Raw genomic sequence first — 26,120 nt, 5'->3', positions numbered from 1 at the left:
TTTCATCTATCCTTTAAACAAATTTAACTGCTAATTTCCAGCGCAAAAAGTTACGAATTTATTGACATACTTTAAAAAAAAAATTGGTGGCCCAAGGCGGGCCACCAAATTTGCCCTTTTTTAAAATTTGGTGGCCCCGGGCCACCGGGCCACCGTTAGTGTCGAGCCCTGCATAAGGACTGCTGCTTAATAGACAACTAAGCCAAGTTTATCACACTTGAGCTACAATGACATGGATTATTGCACAGTTTGTCTGAACTCATCTCCATAACACAGAAATAGGATCTGTGGCTGCACCTGGATTTGAAAGGGTTAAAAAGATTGACAACCACTCTACCCGCGATGTCTCACCTCTAAGCCTCCAAGGGTGTCTTCTTGAAAGACAGACAGAATGACAGACATCAGGGAGTAGACAACAGAGTGACAGGCCATGGTCACTTCCTGAAAGATGATCCCATCCCCACAATAACATCAATCATTAGTTTTACAGCAAAATATTTCCAAATCAAATAGTAAGCATAATATAAAGACAAGTAGAGAGCAAGGTTCCTAAATGTAACCTTTCTGACTCAGTGTGAAAAGTTTGTCAATAAATACCTCACAATATCCTTACTATTTACAGCTTACTTACACAATAAACTAAACATGGGAGAACTAAATGCACCAAACATGACTTCACAAAGTTTCTACTTGTTTGACTGAGAAAGTTTTTATCTTCTCAAGATGAGAATGATCCCCACCTATCAATTAGTTGAAAGGCAAGGACATAATTGAAAATTGGAGTCATTTCATGATGTGTAAATAAAATGTGATAACAGATCTGAACATATGTTGTTATGAACTGAAGAAAAACAATAACCCAAAACAAAGACTTCTCTGTTGAGGACCAAAAAGGCAAAAAAATCTCTATAATAGAAGTCATGATATTCCAAAGGTGGTAAAATTTTGAAAACATTAGCATACAATTTCATACCATGTTCAAAAGAGAAAACGTGTAAAGCTACAGTGTAAATCTAATGACTTTTGATTTGAGTCCAATTTTGATGATATTGCGAACATTCAGTTCATCTGATTCAACTTTTTTCTATCAAAGTCAACTTGAGCACAGTGTGGAATTACACTTTAAACCTGTTGAGGACGAGTCCCGAGTATACTCGGCAGGTGTCAATGGGAAATGCGTGTCGTATCAAAATCAGTCCGTCCTCAACGAGTTAAATACTAACAACCAAGTATTTTATACTACATGTAAAATTCAAGACACAATCATACTGCCCATCTGGTATGTCTTAATGATTCTAGAATATGTGTTGTCACTCACAGATGTCTCATCAGGCAATGTCTCACACAGCCCGTACTTCAGGTACTTGAAAACATGTAGGCGCAGTGCTTGGTTTCCCAACCTCTTCACTAGATGCTGGTCCCTGCCAGGCCAGGCAATGGTTTGAAATACCATCCAGGCTAGGAGGATTGGTGCATGGCTGGTTGATTGGCCAAGTGACTGCACTGCACTGGAAAACTCCTATTGGAGGAAGCAGAACAAACCAAACATTCATGCAAAACCTAAAAATTACATGGGCATTTATCACAGGTTAAGGGAAGTTAATGAAAGGGGAAAGTACAGGTGACCTCTCTCAAATGCATCGCCTTTAACCCTATTCTAACTGGGGGGTCAAATTGACCCTCCCTCGACGTTTCGCGCCACAATTCCGCAATGCGCAAAGATTTTGCCGCGTCGTTTCACGACTTTTTTCATTGAAGTCTCCCGCAAATTTTGAGACCAAATTTGCGACGTCCGGGTACACCGTTCTGAAGTTACGTAATGTTTTGCATATGCATGTCAACCCAAAAACAGCTCAAATTCATGATATCGTGTGCAAATCCAATGCAAATTGTGTTTTTGGGTTAAATTGATATAAATTAGATTATTTCAACTTTTAACCATTGAAATTAATCAATTCTAGTGTAGATAAGCCTGAAAAAGTGCCTGCAACAAATTTTGGCGAAAAAACAATAGAAAACAAAAGGTCGAAGAAACAATAAAATACATAAGAAATTAACAAAACAATAAAAAACAAAAGAAATTGTTTTTGACTGCACTATTTTTTTACATGAAAATTGTTTGATATGTCTTGAGGAATTCTGACACAAATATTTAGCAATCCTTCAGTCTTTTTGACGTAGTTATAGGTGAAAATATGATTTCATGCACAAATTTGCATAATTAATTTATTGAAAATAGAAAGGAAACATTTTTCTATTGTATGACCATGCAATCTTGTAGTTGACATCTTGTAGTTGACATCGGTGGCCGAGATCTGAAGGGGGGGGGGTCAATTTGACCCCCCCCCCCCCCCCCCCCCCCCCCCGTAAAAACTTGGTCTCAAATAGCCCAGTTAGAATAGGGTTTAGTAAGTGCATGTGTTTCTACTGTAAAACCAGAAATTTTCACATGCATGAAACTTTTGGGAGGAGCCAAGAATCACAAAAATAAAATGCATGCACAAGTTCTTGTCGTGCACAATGCCTTGAATCCCAGTAGCAATTTGAAAAAAGTTTCATGCCATGAAAAAGATAATCAGCTCCAATCTGCGACAGTTTCATGAGGTAATTCTTAAACCTGTGTTGCTCACTTGAGCCCTTGACTTCAGTGGGCTAAATTGAGCTGTGAACATTCTTTTTTTTTTATTACAAAACATGCACAATTCACACACACAAAAAATTATATATGTCGTTGCTAGATCGTACTCTAACCAGTATAGGTATCACACACTTATTGATTAGAATTTCTTTATATGGAAAAAAAGGAAAGACACATCAACTTACCTTTGAAAGGTTTTTATTCATAACCAGTGGGTGATTTTCAATGCTACAAAGAAAGAATCAGACAAGAAAACATATCACATACCAGATTTCTGAATAATAAACATGAAGACTATTTCTTTTTCTTTTCTTTTACAGGAAGTCATTTGCACTTAACACTATCATGTCTTAAATAAAAACTTTAAGGCCAGATTGAGTGCATACAACAGCTACAAGATCAGGTTTCCCTATACTGTATACCTGAATTTAGTGAATGAAAAAAAAAAAATGAGTGAAACACTCGGTGAAGTTAAGGGAAATTGGATGCTATGCCCAGAAGTTATGGATTTCCAGGTTTGATTAATTCCAAATGCTGCCCTAACTAGATGGAATAACAATGTGATAAAACTTTTTTTCTCTTCTTTCACAAAGAGCTCAGTAAATTTCATTTTGTAGCTCAACGAAGAAAAATAATCTCACAAGTTTTATGGTTGTTTCAGAGTGGATGATATATAGTGGAATGTAACATGCATTCTAAACACTGCCACTGAACAGGCAATGGCCAGGACTGTGTACCTGCTTTCATCTGTCACAGCCATCAAAGGAAAGAGATCCATACATTCCAACAAGATCACACAGCACAGGAACCTGTGAAGACACGACATGAGACGCCATAGCATATGTTGGGATAACTCTGTTCTAACAAAATAAAATTCATTCATGCCATGCAAGACATAGATTGTGTACTCAGTCATAGCATTGGCATTCTGTAGGCAGTGAATCGTAAATACAGTCAAACCTGTCTGTAGCAGCCACCCAAGGGAGACAAAAAAAGAGGCCATTGTAGACAGGTGGCTGCTGTAGACAGGTGGTTGCTATGGCAGGTTTGACTGTGTCATCTTTTTGTTCTTGATTCTTCGGAACTCAAGCTATAATTAACTGATATCGGAATGATGTATTCACATCAAATGAAAAAAAAAAGAATTGAATTCTGTTTGTAACTTACAAATTTAGGATAGATAGTACAAAACTTCTATGCATAAGGATTTTAATAATTCTGTAATATTTTTAAATACTGACAAACTTGAAAGAAAAAGTGCACCATGCAGTAAAATAAATCATGCTTGCAAAGTTGCTAATTTTCTTGATGGAATTTTCAAGTAATTATACCTTTCTTATCCGGCACTTGTGTAAATGATGCGATACAAGAATGAGTTAAGCTTACTTAAGGTATATCCTAAAAGAATACAATGTTATGAATATGCATACATACACATTCATATATTCATAAGTTTGAGGAAACCCACACTGCAAGTTTATGGAAACATTATGGAAAGATTTTGGAAAGAAAAAAAAGATCATTGCACTTGAGAAACACAGCTAATTTTTCCATCCACCTAAATTTCAGCAGTGGGGCAGCCACACTGTTATTTATTTGTTTGTTTGTTTGTTTGTTGGTTGGTTTGTTTTAAGGATGGGCTGTAGGATAACACTATCTCCTCTCTGAAATTTCATCAACACACTTACTCAATTCTGCTTGTCAGTTTCTGTGCTATCTCCTCTGTGTCTAGCAGGTGCCTGTAAGGTTGTCTGGTCCCAAAGCCTTGTTGCTTTGGAGATCAAGAATAACACACATAAAAGATTTGTGAACTCACTGGCACAGGGCTAGATAGTGTAAAACATCTGCTTTCACTGATGCTATGACTCTAGCAATATATTGCTGACAAGAGGTTGTCAATCAGTAAACATACAAAGACATTAATCTGTCTTAAAATATCATATGTTGTGAACTTTCTGGTTCAAATGATGACATTTCCATGATTGGAGTCATAATCAAAATAGTAGACAAGGTGATTTCATTTCAGACATTATTCTTGCCTTTTTTCTTAATATAAATAATGCTCCATTGTCCAGTAACAAATATGTTAATCTTGGAAGATTTTGTCATCATGAAACAGATCTTATGCACAGCACCAATACAATAACTATATTACTTTATTAATGCACATATACAAAGAAAACAAGAAAGTGAATGAAATATTTGAGTTTGCAAGGCCATACTAACAACAGAGGAATGCAATGACTATAATGAACACCATTGATATCAACAGACCTGGAAGAGCTTCATGACCTCTGACAGCTTCTCAGTCGGGGTCAGCGAAGCATGAAGGAAGAGCAGGATGATTCCTAGCAACTCACTCTGTGTAAGGGACAGAAAAGAACAATGGGACTACTACAATACTCAACAAGTTAAATCAATTACATGTCATTTTAGGTAAACATACAATTACATATTTGTACAAGTAACCTCTATGCTGGAGGGTTTTTCAATTTCTTTACCTGATATCATATCAGCCATCTATTTATACGTTCAGTAAGGCGCCTACAGTGTAGTTATGAGATTAAACAACTCTTAATTCAGCATTGATATCATAATCTACCTAATTTGTAAAATTATGTGTAACGCAAGGCTGGTATATCATATTTTGAAACCATTCATACTATTCAATCTGAAACTTATACACTTCACACCCTCCTTCCAAATGTTAATGATAAAAATTACAATGTCAATAAGTGACACATTTTCCATGGTTTCCCACAAATGTTTTAACCACATTGTAACATGTCAACTCCTACAATGTGTACCTTCACTTGATTCTTGGTGAATTTTGATTCAAATATAAACAGTCTTGTGTGGCCCTGCATCATCATGCAAATGTCAAAGGACATTCTCTTCAAATCTTGTAACTTCTAGTTGCAGAGATAATTTACCTGCTCTCGTAAGCTTTGAATGCACCATCGTATCCGTTGTCTCTCAGTCTGTGTGAAAACAAGAATGAAGAGATATGGTACAACTCTTTGATTTAATTTTGTTCAGTTTTCAAAGCAAAATTTTCATTATGATTAATTGACATGAGTCTCATAAGCTCTGATTCAATGATAGAAGTAGTACACTTTGTGATTAACACAAAAGGTACTTCAGAAAATGATTGAACTACATGTCTTCAGATGACTCAAACACGTAATCAAGCAATCTATCACTCTAATTCTTTTAAAAGTCCCAAAATATGCCAGAAGAAAATTCCCTTGAGAGGCACATTATTCCCAGTGTTGATAGAAAATATCATAATTCTTAAGACAATAATATAAACACCACGGGTTAAGAAGCAACAAATATAAAGAATGTACTAATACTACTTCATATGACATGATAACAAAGGGAGATACTTAAAATCAGGTGTAATACCTAACCCTTGCTGTTGTGAGTAAAATGTTATGAAAGCATACCAAATTGAATCTCAATCACTCTCTCATGTGTAATACACAGCAGAGTGCATGGTATATCAAGTGATCCTCCCAACTGAAGTGTACACTGTATGTTTACATATACGAATGTGTAGTTTCTTTGAAAAAATACACCTATAATGCTACACATACACTATGATATCACATTATATCTTGCCCACTGCACCAAAGATATCACCACACACACACACACACACAAAATAATCATCACGGTGTAAGCTTTAGCTTGAATATGCAAAGAAAATTCATAACAGCCTGAAACGCGAGAGTGTATAGGCTGCTGAACCTCTCTCACATGACTGCATGATAACAGGTTTGAAACATTACAGCTAGTGCTATGTTGCTTGATCTGAAAGTAAAAACATGAATGGATGATTAACACACCATCAGGGGACCTGCTGTCTCCTTAGATGGTGCCAAGGTGCCAAATCTGTCTTCATACTGGGCTACAAGTTTCTTAAACAGTCCACTGCTCTGCAAGTCTTCAACAAACTCAGCATACTGCACCTGAAAAAGATGATTGCAAGCTTCAGAACTTAACATACATAAAATCTACTCTACATTCAAAGGAGTACAAATCAGGCTCGGGTATAAAGGATTGTAACATATGTAATGCTTTACAAGAATGAAAATCATTGATGGCATGGCCCCATAATTGCTACAGTTTGTAATTTGATACATTGTGACTCCTGACATCCCAATGTTTAAGTGGTTGGTAATAGTCAATTCTAATAATAGGGGCCCACTAAATGGCCATAAAATAGGTTGACATCACCAATAATGAATGTCTATAGACATTTGTATCTTTAAGTGTTTTATTTAAGATGCATACATGTATAGCAAAATTATATGCTAATACTATTTCCATTATCACTCACACAGAAAGAAAAAAACTGAACAGAAATAGTCATGAAGTTGTCATTTACACACATTAAATTGGCTGTGCACTTAATTGCTATTTTGAAAAGAAAACATACGCAAATACTGTATACGCCGAATATTTCGCGAGGTTTTTATTTTCGCGAATTTCGCGAGTCAGGTGCTATTCGCAAAATTAAAGACACGCGAAAATATTGACTCTGATCTCGATGTGGATGTGACGTACGCATGTACATTTCTTGGTTTAGTACAGGACTCCATGATCGCGAATTTAACCACTCGCGAAATCGTTGGGGATTCCCGATTTGCGAAAATTTAGACTCGCGAAATACTGAGTATATGACGTATACAGTATTATGATGGGAAAAACAGATAATTGTTATCTAAAATCAACTAAAACAATATTATGTAACATCAAACTCCAGTGTAACTACATATTTCGTTAAAAAAAAGAACACTTGTACACTTGTATGACTTTTTTGGATGAAATATTCAGCTGCACTCAGACATGAATGAATAAAGTTCAAAGACATTTTCTGTCTTTATGCCTTACAATTCAAATTTTCATTTCACTGCTCGAACAGAAAACATTTGATACATTCTTGTAGTGGGTAGAGTTGTAGAATCAACATTATTCTGCATGGAATAATTCCCACAAGAAAATTTCAGCTGAATAAGTTGTGTTACATCTGATCTTTACCTGGTATGGATGGTCTTCATCTTGCCAAAAGTTAGCTAAGTGCTTGACACACTGCAGTAGGTGGAGCCTGTCAGCATGGTAGAAGTCCCAAACCTTTGCAACCACAAGGAAGATATTTCATTTTATTTCCAAGTACAAACTATGTATAACACAATTACTACAGAAATGATAGTGTTATTTTAGAGTACCTATTATTTCAGACTATTGTGTTTTGCTGTCTATGCTAGACATTACTGAAAAGCAACTGATGTAGGTTGCTCCTTATTTTGTGCATTGTCAAATTTGTGCACATAATGTGAATGTATTGCGTGTATCTTTCATCTTCTATTCATTATTTCTCATGCTTGTTTATTCATTTTGCTGTTCAGAAAAGGGAAAACTGCTGGTACCTTTATACGACCATGGATGTTACCCACGCATTTCAAAGAGAATCCTAAAATCAGCAAATAATACCTCTGGTGAAAGCTGAGAACATACTAGACGTGAGCATTGTATTTTTGTAGGCCTATTCAGGCACAAAAAATAAATAAATGAAAGAGAATGTTAACCCTCACTCTGAAAACCCACCTCAGCGCTTCGTGGTGGAGTATTGCAGTCATCAATATACTGACTCATTGTATTAACTTAGCTCAATCACTTCTGGTTCTAGAGAAAATCTTTAAAGATTCCTTACTTGGGGGAGAGTTGGGCCCTGTGGGGCCCCCAGATGGGACATGGTGCCCATTTGATTGAAATGAGATTCAATCCCCTAGGGATGCTACATTGTACCTGCCAAGTTTGGTGAAAATTCATCATGGCATTTTCAAGAAAAAGCTGAAAATGTACAATTTGGGCCCCATAAGGACCCCCTCCCCACCCCCCCCCCCCCTGGGTCTCAAGGGGGGGGGGGGGGCACCCCTGATCCTGCCATGAACAAACTTGAAACTACAGTTATCAATGTATTAACTCATAGCATTAACTTAGCTCTATCACTTCTGGTTCTAGAGAAGAAGATTTTTTAAAGATTCCTTAATTTTGGGGGGTGTGGGCTCCTCTGGGGGCCCCCCAGGTGGGGCATGGTGCCCATTTGAACAAATTGAGATCCTCCCCCCCCCCCCCTCCTAAGGAAGCTACCTCCCAAGTTTGGTTACAATCAGTCATGGGGTTCTCAAGAAGAAGATGAAAATGTAAAAAGTTTACGCACGACGCACGACGCACGACGCACGACGGACGAAGAGCGATCGCAATAGCTCACTTGAGCCTTTGGCTCAGGTGAGCTAAAAAGAATAAAATTTCACAACCACATCAGTTCTTGAACAGTCAATATGAATATGTACAGTATGTGCAAATGAGTGAGTTGATGGTGTCATCACCTCACAATCTGCTGTATAGTTTGTACACAAAATCTTCAAATTTCTAATTCATTTGTTCAAGCACAATAATGCCTTAGTCTCAAATCCTAATATACCTATCTCGAAGTTATTCAGCCAAGAGCAACATTATGTTTTACACTAATATAACAGAAAAATTCATCTTTGTCAGTTTTTTGCCCACAATTAAGAGAAAATTATGAGGTGAAAACATAATCAGTGCACTTATTTGTACCATCTTGCAAAAATTGCAAACCTTAAAGTTTCATAACTTCCCTAATTTTTATCTGATTCTTATCAAATTTTTACTGACGTGCTAACGAAATTTTACTCTTACTTTTCATACTAACTTTGAATGGGCTTGGAGTTCCCCTTAAGCTTTGTCACCAGCCATAACTTTTCAATACTGGAATAAACTCTGTTTTTAATACTGGCATCACACAAAATATTTTACAGAAAATATGCTGTATAATCTCTTATCATGAGACTATTAAAATATATATCATCCTGCCAACAAGTTATGCTGGTATCAATTTTCCATAGTGTTCAAGAGTTTTCAATAAAATATGACAGACAATGACGTGAGAAAGAAATTCCCTTCTCTTGACTGACCTATGTCTTTGTATTTAAATGAGTGATCTTTCTCAAGGTGAAACTTGATAGTTATCGTACATCTGGAGTCAGTGAATAGATGCATATCGAAATTTTGACCTTGAGATTACTGGTATACCAGTAATTCTGACCAAAAAAAGAAAAGTTTCTGGACTTACTTTTAGCAGCATGGCCTGCACACTGCGTTCATCTTTGAGAATGGCCTAGAAAAAAAAAGCATTCAACAGAGAGAATGGTGTGTTATTGCTACAGTACAGGATGACTGAAGAGAACTCACTCATTCACGTATGAATAATGGAAAAATATGATTAACATGCAATAAAAACATGAAACATTCTATTGATAAAAATATAATCTTGTTAAAACATGAAATATTACTGATTCACTCCACTGAGAATTTTCAAAATGCTTGCAGAGTTGACATCTCAACAGCCTCTTAAAAATATATTAAAAGAGAAACACTCCTTTTTACTGACTGCTATTTTCTACTTCATAATCTGGGCATGAAAGGATTCAATATTATACAATTAGTGTGTGCTCTATCATGCACTGTACCAGATTGTAGAACAACAAATACTAAATAATCCCCGAGTGCCGCTTTGTTTCATGGAGGCGGCAGACAGAAAAGTGAAATAGAACTGCACAAGGGATAGTTTAGTACTTGAAGTTCTACACAAGTAGTCCAGTACTGGTGCATCAATAGAACATCATTTAACACACTAATTGTCATAGTAAATAGACTCCTCAATCTACATGCGTTTTCATAGGTCTAGGCCCCAATAGATCTACTTCTGATTTGTTTCATGGCCATTCCCTACACTGAAATTTTCACACAGATACATGAAGCAATCTAACCAATCACAATTCATATTATACTTGACCTACTTACCATTAACTCTTTATTAAGCTTCCCTGTTCGTATTGTGCTGCATGTCAATTGTACCATTTCCATGTGAATGTATGTTATTTAACTGTTATTATGATTTTTGTTTGGCTGAATAAATGATAATGATGATAATGATGATAATAATAATAATAACATTTAAGAATTGTCTTATAAACAGAGAGGCATAGATATTGTGACTGCAGTAGCACATTACTGTGGATCAGCACATAGGCCCTATGCATCAATGTGTCAATGTACAAAGGCCTGAATTCTTATGATTCCTATGGTACATTCTATTGTCATCCATCCCCCCACCCCCCCCCCCCCCCCCCCCCCATGTCAAGGTTTTTGCAAAAACCACACCCTGGTAATTCAAGATCCTCATAAAAGTGCATGGATGCAGCTCTAGACAAAATATGCTGGTATAAGCAGATCACAAACATAATATCATAGAACTTCTCACCCCACGAGATCAGCTCAAAATATTTATCAGGGCAAAGTAACAAGATAACAGTAAGAAATGGCTGGCGGGCAGACGAAAATCACATGGGGTTTATAAGATACTGATATGTTATTGTCTTAGCACAGAGACAGATTCAAAGACATTTTATTGGTCTCACAGCAAAATATTACATATTATTAGATTTATAAAAAAGAAACCATTATGTGGGTTAAATCTTTAAAGGACAAGTTCACCTTCATAGACATGTGGTTTGAGTGAATGCAGCAATATTAGTAGAACACATCAGTGAGAGTTAGAGCAAAATCGGACAATCCGTTCAAAAGTTATGAATTTTTGAAGTTTCTGCTCAGTCACAGCTGGATGAAAAGACTAAGTAAGCTTGTGATGTCACATGAGTACAACGATATAAAGAAAGAATAAAGAAAATTCAACATATTTCCATTTTTCTCGCATAACAAAAGAACACTCGACTTCTCTCTTTCAGAAGACAGGGGGAATAATATTACCCTTAACATACGTCAGTAGCAAGTCGAAGAAATGTGCACTTAATTAAAAAAGTAAAGTTTTGTGAAATTCTCTTTTTATTTTCCTTATAGTTGTACGCATGTGACATCATACACTGTAGTAGTCTTCTCATCCAGCAGTGACTGCGCAGATACTTAAAATATTCATAACTTTTGAACGGATTGTCCGATTTTCCTCAGACTTTCACTAATGTGTTCTACTAATATTGCTGCATTCTCTCAATCCTAATGTATATGAAGGTGGACTTGTCCTTTAAGATGCTTTAGGACAAATTCACCGCACATTTAAGTACCCTGCAGAGAGTGATACAGATCGGTTTCAGTAACAGCCCTACTGTAGTATTCATCTAATGTTATGTTAGGGTTAATATTATTCCCCTTGCCTTCTGAAAGAGAAAAGTCAAGCGTTCTTTTGTTACGCGCGAAAAGTGAAAATATGTTGAATTTTCTTATATACTTTCTTTATATCATTGTACACATGTGACAGCACAACTATACTAGTCTTCTCATCCAGCAATGACGGAGCAGAAACTTCAAAAATTCATAACTTTTAAACGAAATGTCCGATTTTGCCCAAACTCTCATTGATGTATTCTACTAATATTGCTGCATTCACGCAACCCACATGTCTATGAAGGTGAACTTGTTCTTTAACACATCATTCACTGCACAAGAGGAAACCTGTGAAAGGAGACCATAACCCAACTAAATGTGGATTGATTATTAAGTGAAAGCAGCAACATTAGTAAAACACATCAGTCAGTGAAGTCTTGATCTTTCCTTGGAACAATATGATGTAAAGCACTGTGAAACAACTAAGTAGTTTTTTGAGATTGCTATACAAATGTAATTACTGACTTCAATGTATTGTATTGTATTGTATTATGGACAACAACATATATAGAACATATGAGAATTCCACAAAATTAAATTTTCTTATAAAATGTTCACATTCCATCAACATGTAAAGGGTAATATTATTCCCCCTGCTTTTCAAATGAGGTAAGTCAAGTGCCCTTTCATAATGCTAGAAAAGGTGAAAATATCTTGAATTTTCTTTTAATTTCCAAATACTGTTGTCCATAATGATGTCATGAACAGTAGTAGCCTTCTAATTCAGTAATGATGGCACAGAAACTTTAAAAATTCGTAACTGAATAAATGAATAAACTGGTAAATGTGTTCTACTAACATCACTGCTTTCACTCAATCCATATTTATATTTGAGGTTTGGTTTCCTTAAACCTGATAATTGATTGTGATTCAATCAAATAAACAGCACAATTAAACCTCCCTTTGTTGATTAGAAAACAAGTTTACCCTTCTTTGTTAAGAACACTTGGTCAGACAGATGTAATATCTGGAACAAAGTTAAAAGAAGAAGAAATGTTTGGTACTGAGGCATACAACCATTGACACATACCTGCAGTTGTTTATCTGTCCCTCGAAATGCATTAATCAGATAGGAGTTAAACAACTCTCGACACTGCAAAGCATCCAAATCCTGCATAAATGAGAGTTTAAATGAGGCAATTACACACATTTGATGTAATAAATCAGGTGTCATACTGCAATTCATTAATTCTGAATACTGTAATGAAAAATGCATAACTTATTCAATATTCAAAATGAAAACCTATTTTAAAATGCATCATTACAAGGAAAGGAGGACATATTTAATTTCTTGACAAGTGATATTAAAGGACAAGTTCACCTTCATAAACATAAGGATTGAGAGAATGTAGCAATATTAGTAGAACACATCATTGAAAGTTTGAGGAAAATCGGACAATCCGTTCAAAAGTTATGAATTTTTGAAGTTTTTGTGCAGTAACCGCTGGATGAGAAGACTACTGCAGTGTGTGAATAACTTAGATGTCACATGCGTACAACAATATAAGGAAAATATAAAGAGAATTTCACAAAATTTCATCTTTTGAAAAAAGTACACATTCGCCCGACTTGTTACTGACAAATGTTATTGGTAATATTATTCCCCCTGCCTTTAGAAAGAGGCAAGTCAAGTGCTCTTTTATTATGCGAAAAAAGTGAAAATATGTTGAATTTTCTTTACATTTTATTTATACTGTTGCACGCATATGACTCACAAGCTGTAGTAGTCTCCTCATCCAGCGGTTCCAACACAAAAATTTTAAAAATTCATAACTTTTGCATCGATTGTCCAATTTTCCTCAAACTTGCACTGATGTGTTCTACTAATATTGTTGCATTCTCGCAATTTTTATGTTTATGAAGGTGAACTTGTCCTTTAAAGACATATCTTTTGTTTACTGTTTATAGTCCTACATGTATGTCTTCACTGTAGAGATATCACACATAACTTGTCTAAATTATCATATCAAAACATTTGATAACTATCCACAAAAAATTGCATGGATATCGAATTAGCCACATAGCATGAACACATAAAGACATTGGTGGGGCTTGCAGCAACAACAGCCACAAAATATGACAAGTATTTTGAAATTGTGGCATCACACTACTAGACTTTACAAGCTAGGATACACAGCGATGCAGGCATATGTAATTTGTCAAGACTCTTAAGGCCGTGTCACACCAGCCTTGCGTGCGACTTGCAAAGAACAATTTTGACTACCCAGAGGTCCCCGTAGATATCCGCACATGACAGTACCTAGCATGTATCTCGAAAGTAGTCGCCCGGAGGTGCACACGCATATTTTTTTACCCACAACCGTGTTTAGGCCCTGTCACACCTTCCCGGGCAAGCTACTCGGGCTTGTTACGTGTAAGGATTTTCTAGCATACTGGACATTCCTGAGGGCGGAAAAGGATTTGTGCGAGTCAGCGCATGTGTCTTACTTGCTGGACGCGTTGTACTTGCGAGTATACTGTGTGACCTTTGTACCAGTTGCGTGGGGGCTGACAACTTAGTGAAGGAATTTCTCTAATGGAATGGCTGAAATCTCACAGAATTTCATTATCTTGGCTGCATACGGGACTGCGAAGTACCTGCGTGGGAATTGCCTGGGAAGTAGTGCCGCTAAGGGTCTCCTACTGGCGTTCTGCGTGGACCTCTACGGGCATTCCCGCGACTCACCCGGAAATAGTTTTGGTCATGCTCAAAACTTGGCTGCGGTTAAATTGGACTTGCGTGAGCACCTCCGGGCAACTATGCGCTAGATACTGTCAGGTGCGGACCAACTGCGGAGAGCTACTTGGAGTAAATTTGTTTCCCCGCAAGTCAAGCCGCAGAAGTTCCCCCGTACGGTATGACAAGGCATGAATGAAAATTGCAAACATTCTTGTTCGCCCGCTGAAAATCTTCCACGTGCTGGAAACTACCTCCTCGCCACAAGCCCGCGTTATGGTGTGACACGGCCTTTACTACAGTTTCTTGAGAACAGATTAAAGGGATGGTACAGTATTGGTGGAGATGAGAATTGGGCTTCTAACTTTTTGCGAGATACCAAGAAACCACTTATGAAATAGTACAGAGCATACCAATTTAAGAGGAATTCAAAGTTTATTTGAAGAAAATCAGGTTTGGAATGACTGAAACATCCAAAAACAAAGTAAAACAAACCGATCGTAATAAATTGTGGGTCCCACACTTATTAGAATCGCTCTGTTTTGGATATCTCAGCCATTTCAAAACCAATTTTCATCAAATAAACGTTGAATTCCTCATGAAATTACATGCTCTTTCATATTTCATAGGAGGTTTCTGATTATCTCACCAAAAAATGTTAGAAACCTAAAATTAGGTCTCAACCAAAGCTCTACCATCCCTTTAAGCAGTGGTACTCAGCTAAAAACATTCATATAACTAAATACATCTCACCATGATATGGATAAGTTACACCATAAATAGGCAGCATTAAAGGTGACATACATGGATGTATGACACCTGACACTGAACATAACTCTTTAAAGTATGCTATTAGAGTCCTACAATCTTTGGAACATGCTTGGCTGTATTTTGCTACAATATGCATTACACAACTAATTCTGATTCAAAACATCAGACATTCTAGATGTTACTCATACTGATTTACATACATGTTGACTGATCGGAAAGATCACTACACAATAAACTCAAATTAAAAGGCTGGAAAGGACTTACCAGAAATTGACACATGCGCAGCAGGAACTTGCGTTCCAGTTCACTGATTTCCTTCTGCTTTTTCAGTTTTTGCTCTGATGCATCACTACAAAGGTCAAAGTTCAAAGTTCAAAGTTCAAGTTTATTCATCTTTCTTCCTTCCTTACAAGATAATATACATTGAATGTGTCAATTAACAATAACAAGCATACAAATTTAATAGAATACACTGGTTAAAGCAGAAAAAAAAAGAAGAAAGACGAGGAGACCCTATAGAAAAGCAAAGAAGAGAAAAGGACAAAGAACAACGATTCTATCCCACATTACCACCATATTTCAAATGTTTACAATTGAAAGCATGTAAAGCATGAATTCACAAACCTGTGTTAAGATAATTTCATAATTTTCCCTTATTTAATCTTCATGCTTTCAAAACTTTGAAAGACTCAATATGCCTACTGCAAACTGATCATCTCAGATATCTCCATTTAGGCCAAAAAAGAAAAAATGTTGTATTGGCGTAACACAAGATTTTTAAATAGGGTCGGGCGGGCGGATTTTTTTTTTTTCTTTTTTGCTACCTGTATATTACCTGTAAAACTCATATTTAACAAAACCCCATTCGACAGAGAGGGTCTGTTGCATCCAAAGTTTGTCATATCACCGGTTCAAAAGCAATAAATATTAGAAGAGAATCATATTTTGGACACGGAAAAACACCCTGGCCCCCCACTCGAACCAATAGGAGACCGCATGCGTGTTCCCATTTTCAACGTCTATCTACGGAAGATTTGTCCCTAGAAATTCATGAGGGGGGGGGGGAGTGTTTTTTAGTCTTTTCCATAGACAGGAGTGTCCATTGAAAATTCTTTCGTAGATTGGGGAGGAGGGTGTGTTGAAAACTCTTCCGTAGATAGGGGGTCAGAGCCCCCTCCCCCCCCCCAAAAAAAAAAAAAATTGGACTGATCTCCAGAAGATTTTCCCTAGAAATTTATGAAAAGGGGGGGGGGGGTATTTTGTCAGTTTCTGTAGATAGGGGGGTCATTTTCTGAATGTTTTCCCTAGATGGGGGGGGGGGGGAGGGGGTGTCTTTTGAAAATAGGGAACAAGTATAGGCGTCCACCCAAAATAGGGGGGTGGGGAGGGGGGTGAAATTCGCGAAGGTGGATTTGGTTTAAGCCATGGGATGGTTTAAATTTGAGATGCGTTCATTGGACCACTTTCTTGGGAAGAACAGAACTCGCCAATCTCGCTGGTGAAGCCATCAACACAGATAGAGCATTTTGTACTGGCGTGACCGGCACTTCTTCGCCTCCATCATATTCGTAGTAGCAAACCATATATTGGTACCCCATATCCAACAGAATGGCACTCTGGTCGGACAGCAGGACATCTTTGAACGATCCTGTTTCCGCCTTCCCCACTTTTAACAGCCGTCACGACATACCGATCAGAATACGAACGAACAAATTCCTGGGCTAAATCACCCAGCGCCACAGACAAATCGATTCTCCGAATAACATTGAATAAAATCTTCGTATCGGACTTGCCGGTCGCCGACATGCTGTACTGCGCGGCCATTTTCCGACGCTAGCTGTTGTTGTTGTCGTTGTTTTTGATAATTCCCAAACCCGTATTGCGCCCTCTCTCGGTAAAAACAATGTATTTCTTTTTCTTCTTTTTTTTGTTGAAAAGTTCAGGGTCGGTTTTTTTTTTTAAGGGTCGGGCGGGTTACGCCAATACAACGATTTTTGTTTTGGCCTTAACTAGAAACATCGCTAGATGGCAACTGCTTCATATCGTTCTCCCAATAGGTCTAAAGTATGTCTTGACAATGTGAGATGACAGTTTCACATAATTCTGGCAAACTATTAAAATAACATGTTTGTCACAAATGTGTTGAGTGTTTCTTTCCCTGAACTAGGTTTTAGTTGGATAGATGGCTAAATTGGTTAGGAAAGTCTAGTATTTGGGAATTTGAGCACTTTCATTTGACCTTTGACCCTTTGGTCCACAATTCTTCAATGATCACTAACTGGTAACATCCCTTTTTATGACAACACTTTGAGCTTTTTTCAAAATATGGGACAAAACTGTGACATTTTAACATTTTCATTTCACCTTTGACCCCATGGCCAAAATCTTTCCCTCCTGACTCACTGTGCACTACAGTAATGCATGAATATACCTACAAGTGTATGTAGTTTGATTTAGTTAATGCAATGAGTAAGTTCCAAGGTATGGAGGGAAAAAAAAGGTAATTTCAGGATTAATAGTAGAATTTTAGCATACCAACCTGACCTTTGACCCTTGACCTTTGACCCAATGACCCCATGGCCCAAACTTTCCCTAGATAATCTTCGATAATACATGTACATCATGTACATCTGTATAAATCAAGTTTCGAGACAATACATTCAGGCATTGCATAGATAAGGAGGAAAAAGTACAATTTTAAGAATTTGACCTTGATAATTGACCTTTGACCTTGAGCATGTGCTCCCAAAAGTTGATAGGCACAACTCTGCCCACTCATACATACATGTACTAAGTTTCATGGGATACCTAGATGATTTATGAGTTATGCTGCCCACAAAATTGATTACGGACAGAAAGATCGATGGGATGGACCGGCCGACACTGCAACAGAAGGACAGATGTACAGACGGACAACCTGACAACACAAGAGACCCGGAGGTCTCTCGCTCACCTGAGTATCGCAAGTTCACCTTTCATGCATTCTTGCAGACTCTTACCTCACAACATTGGAAACTTGAGGTGGAGGGTTGCTTTGAGAGCTGGCATGCTAACTGTCAAGTTTGGTGAATATCCATCAAGGGGTTTTCAATGATTATGAACATGCACAATTCACATCACCATTTGGACAAATCCCACCCACTTCCTTGGGTCCGGGGGGGGGGGGGGGGGGGGGGGGGGAGGGGGGAGGAGGACACCCCTGATTTTGCCATGAACGAACATGAAACAACAGTCATCAATATACTGACTCATGTGTATCGGCTTAGCTCAATCACTTCTGGTTCTGAAGAAAATCTTTAACGATTCTTTCCGAGTGGGGGGGCGGCCGGCTGGGTGCCCATATGATGGAATTGAGATTCTATCCCCCTGGGGATGCTACCTGCCAAGTTGGTGTGAAAATTCATCTTGGGGTTCTCAAGGGAAAAAGATGAAAATTCACAATTTAGGTCCCAATTGTAGGCCCCCCTGGGGCCCCCAGGTGGGGCATGGTGCCCATTAGATGGGAATGAGATTCTTTCCCCCGACGGATGTTACCCGCCAAGTTTGGTGAAAATTCAATACGGCATTTTCAAGAAAGAGATGGAAATGTACAATTTGGGCCCCTTTAGGACCCCTCCAAACCCCCCTTCCCTGGGTCCCAAGGGAGGCACCCCTGATTCCGCCATGAACAAACTTGAAACTACAGTCATCAATGTACTATATCATGGGTATTAACTTAGCTCTATCACTTCTGGGTTCTAGAGGAGAAGATTTTTTAAGATTCTCAATTTTTTTTGGAGTTTGGGCCCCTCTGGAGCCCCCCAGGTAGGGGTATGGCGCCCATTTGAACAAATTGAGATCCTATTCCCCTAAGGATGCTACCTGTCCGAGTTTGGTGAAAATCTGTCATGGGGTTCTCAAGAAGAAGATGAAAATGTAAAAAGTTTATGCAACGACGCACGATGGACGACAGCCGACAGACGACAGATGCTGGACGAAGAGCGATAGCAATAGCTCTCTTGAGCCTTTGGCTCAGGTGAGCTAATAATGGCTCTGGTGACAATTCATGGCAGAGGCATAAAAAAAAATAAATCATAGCACAAGCACTGTGCGAGCAAAAAAAGCAAGAATGGTCATGTATTCACAAAAATGTTTGAAATGCTCAAAATGGCCTCTAAAAATGTACTCTCAATTAATTTTAAAAAAATTCAGCATTTTTAATTTTGGACATGCGTGTCATGTCAGCAAGAATAAAAGACTATTACGCAATGCCAGCACACATGAATTGGAGTTTATGCATAACCAAATATAAAATAACATTTGGTTACAAAAATTATAATTAATCATTTGATATGTCAAAATCGTAAAATGGCACCAATTATGCTGTCATACATGAGTGATTGCAATGTGACATGACCAGAGAAAATTTCATGTGAATTCGTCATGAAACTTTTGAGATGCATTTGTACTTGTTCACAAAATTTAAAGATAGAAGACTAACAACCACAAAGAAAAAGAAATAATGACAACTACAATAGGTGGTCAGCCCTAAAGGGCTGATTTCATGGAGCATCGTGAACAATGTTGTAAAGGATGTGAACGCTGAAAAAAAGAAAAGTCCAGCATTTGTATTTTGGTCCGCAAAAGATCGATCAAACAAGCCCAGGAGTTCGGAAGGGTTGTGGGCATTATTCTTAGTTTGACGGGAATTTAAAAAATTTTGAAAATTCTTGCAAATGTTTTCTGCACAGGTGGGTCATTATTTACTTGTGATTTGTTCCACGAATGTCTTGAAAGCCTTCTCACATGTGCACCACCTATGGAAGATGTGCGTGATGTTCACAAAATCTTTGTGAAACCCCAAACAGATCCTGACACTTTGGAGAATGTCTCACGCATGTTCTGCAATATCTGCAAATTTCTTCTGATCATTTCTGCAACATATCCACAAACTGTTTGCATACTTTTTGAGATATTCTCACAAAATGTTTGATGCATGTTTGGGAGTTTTCTACAAATGAAAATTGTAACATACATCTTCACATCGAAAAATCTATAACAACTTTAACTCTTTATGTGCCATGGCGAAAACCCCCTGTGTGCCACGTTATTCTGAGACACGAAGGTATAGTCCATGTCTTTGAGAAAGAATTGTTTTTTCCCAATTTGTATAACTTCTACAAATTTCTATTAAACTGGTCATTATAATGAGCAAAGTTAAAGAGGAATGCCAAACTTTGCTTCCATATACAATGTATGACAATTCTATTTCAATATTTCTTTTGCATTACCAGTTGCTACATTACTGTAAAGGCATGACTTTCGCACATAAAATAGTGACAGAAACTTAGAATGTACACGCAAATCTTGTTGGGGAACACCACTTGATAGTCAATCACCAAATAGAATGCAAGCCGTATGTGAGAGGAACAAAAGGGCGAGAAATGCTTTGATTGTACCGCGGGATTAGCGATTTATCGATCGGTTTTGTCGGCTTTGTTTGTTGAGCAGAATATGCGAAGTTGGCACGCCGTCGACTGAGCCGGACATGCGAACGTGGCACATGAAAAGTTAACAAGAGACCCGCGGGTCTAGCGCTCACCTGAGTATCGCAAGTTCACCTTTCACGCAGTCACTAATCTTAATTATTTACAGCTCTACCAAAATTTGACCAGGCATTCTCAAGTAGAAGATGAAAATGTACAATAAGGGCCCAATTTTTTTAAGATTCCTTAATTTGGGGGGATTGGGGGCCCCCGGGGGCCCTCTGGGTGGGGCATGGTGCCCCATTTTGATAAATTGAGATCCTGACCCCCCTAGGGATGCTACCTGCCAAGTTTGACAAAATTCCATCATGAGGTTTTCAGGAGGAAGATGAAAATGTACAATTCAGGCCCCCATTTGGACCCTTCCAACCACCCCCCCCCCCCTACCCAAGAGGGGCACCCCTGGATCTCCTATGAACAAACTTGAAACTACAGTCATTAATGCACTCACTCATAGTATTATCTCAGCTCTATAACTTCTGATTCTAGAGAAGATTTATAAAGATTCCTTCATTTGGGGGGTTTGGGACCCCTGGGGGCCCCCTGGGGGCCCACTGGGGTGGGGGCATGGTGCCCATTTTAACAAATTGAGATCCTAACCCCCTAGGGGATGCTACCTGCCAAGTTTGGTGGAAAATGGGTCATGAGGTTCTCAAGAAGAAGATAAAAATGTACAATTTAGGCCCCATAAGGACCCCTCCTCACCCCCTCCCCTGGGTCCCAAGGGGGGCACCCCTGATTCTGCCATGAACAAACTTGAAACTACAGTCATCAATGTACTAACTCATAGTTATCAACTTAGCTCTATCACTTCTGGTTCTAGAGAAGAAGATTTTTGCGGATTCCTTAATTTTATTTGGGGGGGGGTTTGGGCCCCCTGGGGGGCCCCCTGGGTGGGGCATGGTGCCCATTTTAACAAATTGAGTTCCTAACCCCCTAGGGATGCTACCTGCCAAGTTTGGTGAAAATGGGTCATGGGGTTTCTCAAGAAGAAGATGAAAATGTACAATTTAGGCCCTATTAGAACCCTTCCCCACCCCCCTCCCCTGGTTCCCAAGGGGGGCACCCCTGATTCTGCCATGAACAATCTTGAAACTATAGTCATCAATTGTACTAACTCATAGTATTAACTTAGCTCTATCACTTCTGGTTCTAGAGAAGAAGATTTTTTACAGATTCCTTAATTTTGGGGGGTTTGGGGCCCCCCTGGGGGGCCCCCTGGGTGGGGCATGGTGCCCATTTTAACAAATTGAGTTCCTAACCCCCTAGGGATGCTACCTGCCAAGGTTTGATGAAAATCGGTCTTGGGGTTTTCAAGAAGAAGATGAAAATGTAAAAAGTTTACGCACGACGCACGACGCACGACGGACGACGGGACGACGGACGACGGGACGACGGACGACGCACGACGCACGACGCACGACGCACGACGCACGACGGGACGCCGGGACGAAGGGCGATCGCAATAGCTCACTTGAGCCTTTGGCTCAGGTGAGCTAAAAACCCTACAGAGAATGAAATTCTCTATCAACATCACAGAATACACTCAAAATGACACCCAGAGTATGCCAAAATTATACACTGAAAACTAAGATAATGTGTGCGGGAACCTACAGAAAATCAGATGCTTGTTGGGGTAGGGCCCTCAGAAAAGAAGTCAGAATGCATACACACAGCCGTACACACACACACACACACACACAAGACAAGCATGTACACATAAACCAACAAAAAAGGACGGAGAGAAGTAAAAGGGTAGAGAAAGGAGACAAGAAAATAGAGCAAATCTGATTTGACCTACAAATCAACTCTCCTTCAGAAAACATTTTTGTCTGTGATTCTTGCGGAAAATTTGCATTGTTCACATTTAAAGGTGCATAGTCCCCCGGTAGTGTAGAGGGGGCTGTTGATGATACTGCCGATCAGCCCGTTAGCATTGATACGAAGATTACCGAAGTTGAGCTGTCCATCAAGAGTAAAGTGCGTAGGTATTGCTAAGTAACGTTGCCTTTGTTGTCTTCTTTGCGCATCGCGCAGTCTGTAGGTAATGCCATGGATGGTGTGCGTGCATATGTGCTTGGTTATTATGACATCACAACAGAAGTTTGCTAAAGCTGTCATTCCCCTCAGCCGAGATCATGAGCCCGAGACAGTGATCCGACAACTGACTACAGTGACTTGGACTTCTTCGGACCCAGGGAAGTGGGCAACAGTGTAAGCGCTAAAGAGGAGTAGTCGATAGCGTAGGTCTCTATAGGAAACTTGCGCCGTACGCTCGCGTACGCATTTGACTTAAACATCGGGGCCATGCACCTTTAAGTCCCATGTTGTTTCATGTACTGTATGTGACTGGGTAGTTACGATTGAACCTCTCGTATCCGGACAAGTCGGGACCGGGGGCTCGTCCGGATAAGGGATTTGGCCAGATACGTCGAGACTCAAATGCTTTATACATGTACATATACATACACATGTACTGATGTAGTCCATTATCATATATGAAGTGTACCCTACATGTAGTAATGTGTATACTGCATCCTTTTCATTGTTACACTCAGTAACAGGACCCAAAAATAGAGGGTTCATGTTTGCAAGAATGAAATCATGTTTCTTTGTATAAATGTCTTGGGGATGATTTTACCTAAATAATTATTAAGAAATGTATCAATGTAGATCTTGAAAATAAACAGTACGAGTCAACGAAACTACGCTTCAAAATCTCGATCATCACGGCTCGGCAAAGTCGACTGTAGGGTCGCCATTGTTAGATGGTCTACCCTCTCTCTCTCTTTGTGTGTGTATTGTGTCGTGAACAATTTTGAGTGTTGCAATATCACTTCGTTGCTCAGCCAATGACTCGAAACAATGCATGTCTATCTTGTCATATCGACGGCTGTGTATGGACCTATATGTGGCAATGCGATATGAGGAGGACTCGAGCGCATAATCTGGTCCATGTTCTTGCGATGGATTTGGGGATGTTTGGGGATGTTAAAATGTCTGAAGGTAAGCAATGTGGAAGGAAATTTGATGTAGTTATGTTTAGATTCATTTTGGATTATCTTGGAAGTGATATGTAATTCATGTGTGTTTGTGTAGGAGTTTCTCAAGGAGTTGGGAATCCCCCCTTTCCTCCCGTAATTATATTTTAAAATAAATCACGGCGAGATTGCGTCTGTATAATAGACGAGATCGGGATTAAAGGGAGGCCGGATAAGAGAGGTTCAACTGTACTTCAGCAATGGTACACATGACACTCACACATACATTGTAAAAAACAACACACAATTGAAACTGCTCATGAATGGTTTACAGCTCCATTAGTTGAAAACACATTTAGGGCGCGAAATAATTTTTCTGCAATGTTGGATTTTGCCATTTTTTTCGACATTTGCGTCCTTCGCAAATTTGTGTGCTAAGTGATACCAAGTATCAATCCTTTATAGGCATTGTCTCCTTAGTGTCTCTCACTTGTGCTTTTTGTACACGAGTACACCCTCTAACAGCCTCTTCTTGTTATCGATCAACTCATCACGGATCAGGTCCTGTGGAAAAAAGAAAACAGAACAAACATTAGATGCACATCTTAGGCATAATTCCGCAAGATGTCTGGTCAGCAATAAAAATCTTGACTCATGTCACTGACATATCCCTAAAAAAAGAGTACTATGATGTATTATGCAAAAGAAAAAAAACATACTTTCAAATTTGTGGTCTTTCGTCATTTTAAATGAAACGAAATATCACATTTGATGCATATGCACAAATGTACATGTGTAGGTCAGTTGTATAAAAACATCTTCCCATATAAAAAATTTTGCAATAAAGCCTAAAATATAAGGGGATATCACTATATTTCTCACTAAACCATAAATGTAGACCAGTTTAGTCTGGAAACATTCTTAACACAACTATTGTTCACATTTTGCATATGTAAAATACTTACCATTGATAAATGATAATACAGTGCTTATATAGCGCATATCACGACTGTAGTGTCTCTATGCGTTTTAAGGGAGAGGGGATGAACAATGGAAAAAAGAAATATACATCTACTGTACTTCATTATATGTAGCGTAGATGCAAAACCAAACTCATTCATGATACTTTTTAGACAGAAAATGTCTCGTGAACAGTTTTGAACGTAAACACTGTGGAAGCTTCCTTTATATAACATGGAACAGTGTTCCACAGTGTGGGAGCAGCATGAGCAAAAGATTGCTCACCATAAAACTTAGTTGTGATAACAGGACATTTGCCCCATAGGATTTTTCTGAGCCGATCTGAGATTACGAGAGGGAGCGTACCCTATCAAGGACCCCACTGAGATATTCTGGTGCCATTGAATGCACGCACTGATAAGTCAGTAACAGTTTCAACTGATTCAAATTTTTACATTGGTTGTTTCTATTCCTAACTCACATTTTAGAACTATTTTGAAGCACAAAGCTTGTTTTTTGTTTCATCTGCAAATGGTAAATACATGTACATGTAATACCTTTAATTCTACTCAAAAGTGGAAGTATTGTCCAATACACTTTGTGCCAAAATCGTCAGCAGGCAGTGTTGATTGAAGAGTGATAAAAATGTTGTTTACTCAATGATATACCTAGTAAATAATTATCAAAAGGTTGCTCCAATATTGTGATATAGTACTCATTAGATCGAGATGTGAGGTGGAGATAGGTAGAGAGTTATATGCATAAACAAAATAGTGAGCATACTAATCATATGTTTGACCCTGAATTGTCCCTATCCCCTTCTGTAAATAAATTCTTATTCATGTCTATCCTTACTTCCAAATCATATTATCAGTGATATTCCTGAGCTAAAGAAGAAGAAGCTGCAAATGCAAAATTTCTATGAGCTTCAAAATCTGACATGGAGTTATCTATGCCTATTAACTAACAGCTTGTATACACCTTGTGTAGAATAACTGGGCTGGGTCAAAATAAAAAATAAAAAAAATCCACAGAACCATTTTGCTTCATCTGTGATAATGAGATCTCGGTCAGACAGATGGTACACCCAGAACATAATACATCTGACTCACTTCAAGGCAGAGGCATAAAAACTTTGTGAATTACATCTACATATCCATAGCACCAATCTGATCTTTGTCTGCCCCTCCCTCAGTGATCGCTGTGATTTATACTCATTCATTACATATTTACCTTTGCGCGTAGTGCAGAATGTCCACTAATAATCAGCAGGAGCTCTTGGGCTGACCTATCAG

At 38.5% G+C, this 26,120-nt stretch overlaps 1 protein-coding gene across 1 annotated transcript in view; it reads right to left on the bottom strand.

Annotated features, from left to right (window-relative positions):
- LOC139713674 (nucleoporin NUP188-like) overlaps nt 1-26,112 on the bottom strand; it is a gene marked incomplete at its 5' end in the record, with an annotated part of 59,693 nt that extends 33,581 nt beyond the window's left edge. Inside the window, 14 exons of the mRNA XM_071625374.1 lie at nt 352-441; nt 1,319-1,519; nt 2,824-2,866; nt 3,376-3,447; nt 4,327-4,409; nt 4,913-4,999; nt 5,572-5,619; nt 6,490-6,612; nt 7,685-7,777; nt 9,804-9,848; nt 12,942-13,022; nt 15,624-15,708; nt 24,356-24,429; nt 26,059-26,112. Coding sequence (XP_071481475.1) covers nt 352-441; nt 1,319-1,519; nt 2,824-2,866; nt 3,376-3,447; nt 4,327-4,409; nt 4,913-4,999; nt 5,572-5,619; nt 6,490-6,612; nt 7,685-7,777; nt 9,804-9,848; nt 12,942-13,022; nt 15,624-15,708; nt 24,356-24,429; nt 26,059-26,112 — 1,179 coding nt within the window. The remainder of the gene's footprint in view (nt 1-351; nt 442-1,318; nt 1,520-2,823; nt 2,867-3,375; nt 3,448-4,326; nt 4,410-4,912; nt 5,000-5,571; nt 5,620-6,489; nt 6,613-7,684; nt 7,778-9,803; nt 9,849-12,941; nt 13,023-15,623; nt 15,709-24,355; nt 24,430-26,058) is intronic.
- Nucleotides 26,113-26,120: the final 8 nt, after the last annotated feature.

This window comes from Diadema antillarum, unplaced genomic scaffold, assembly GCF_040938485.1.
Source record: "Diadema antillarum isolate AM-2024a unplaced genomic scaffold, OU_Dant_1.0 seq00002030_RagTag, whole genome shotgun sequence".
Taxonomy (NCBI): domain Eukaryota; kingdom Metazoa; phylum Echinodermata; class Echinoidea; order Diadematoida; family Diadematidae; genus Diadema; species Diadema antillarum.
The sequence above is the reverse complement of the archived record's forward strand: the minus strand, read 5'-3'. Positions and strand labels throughout refer to the sequence as shown.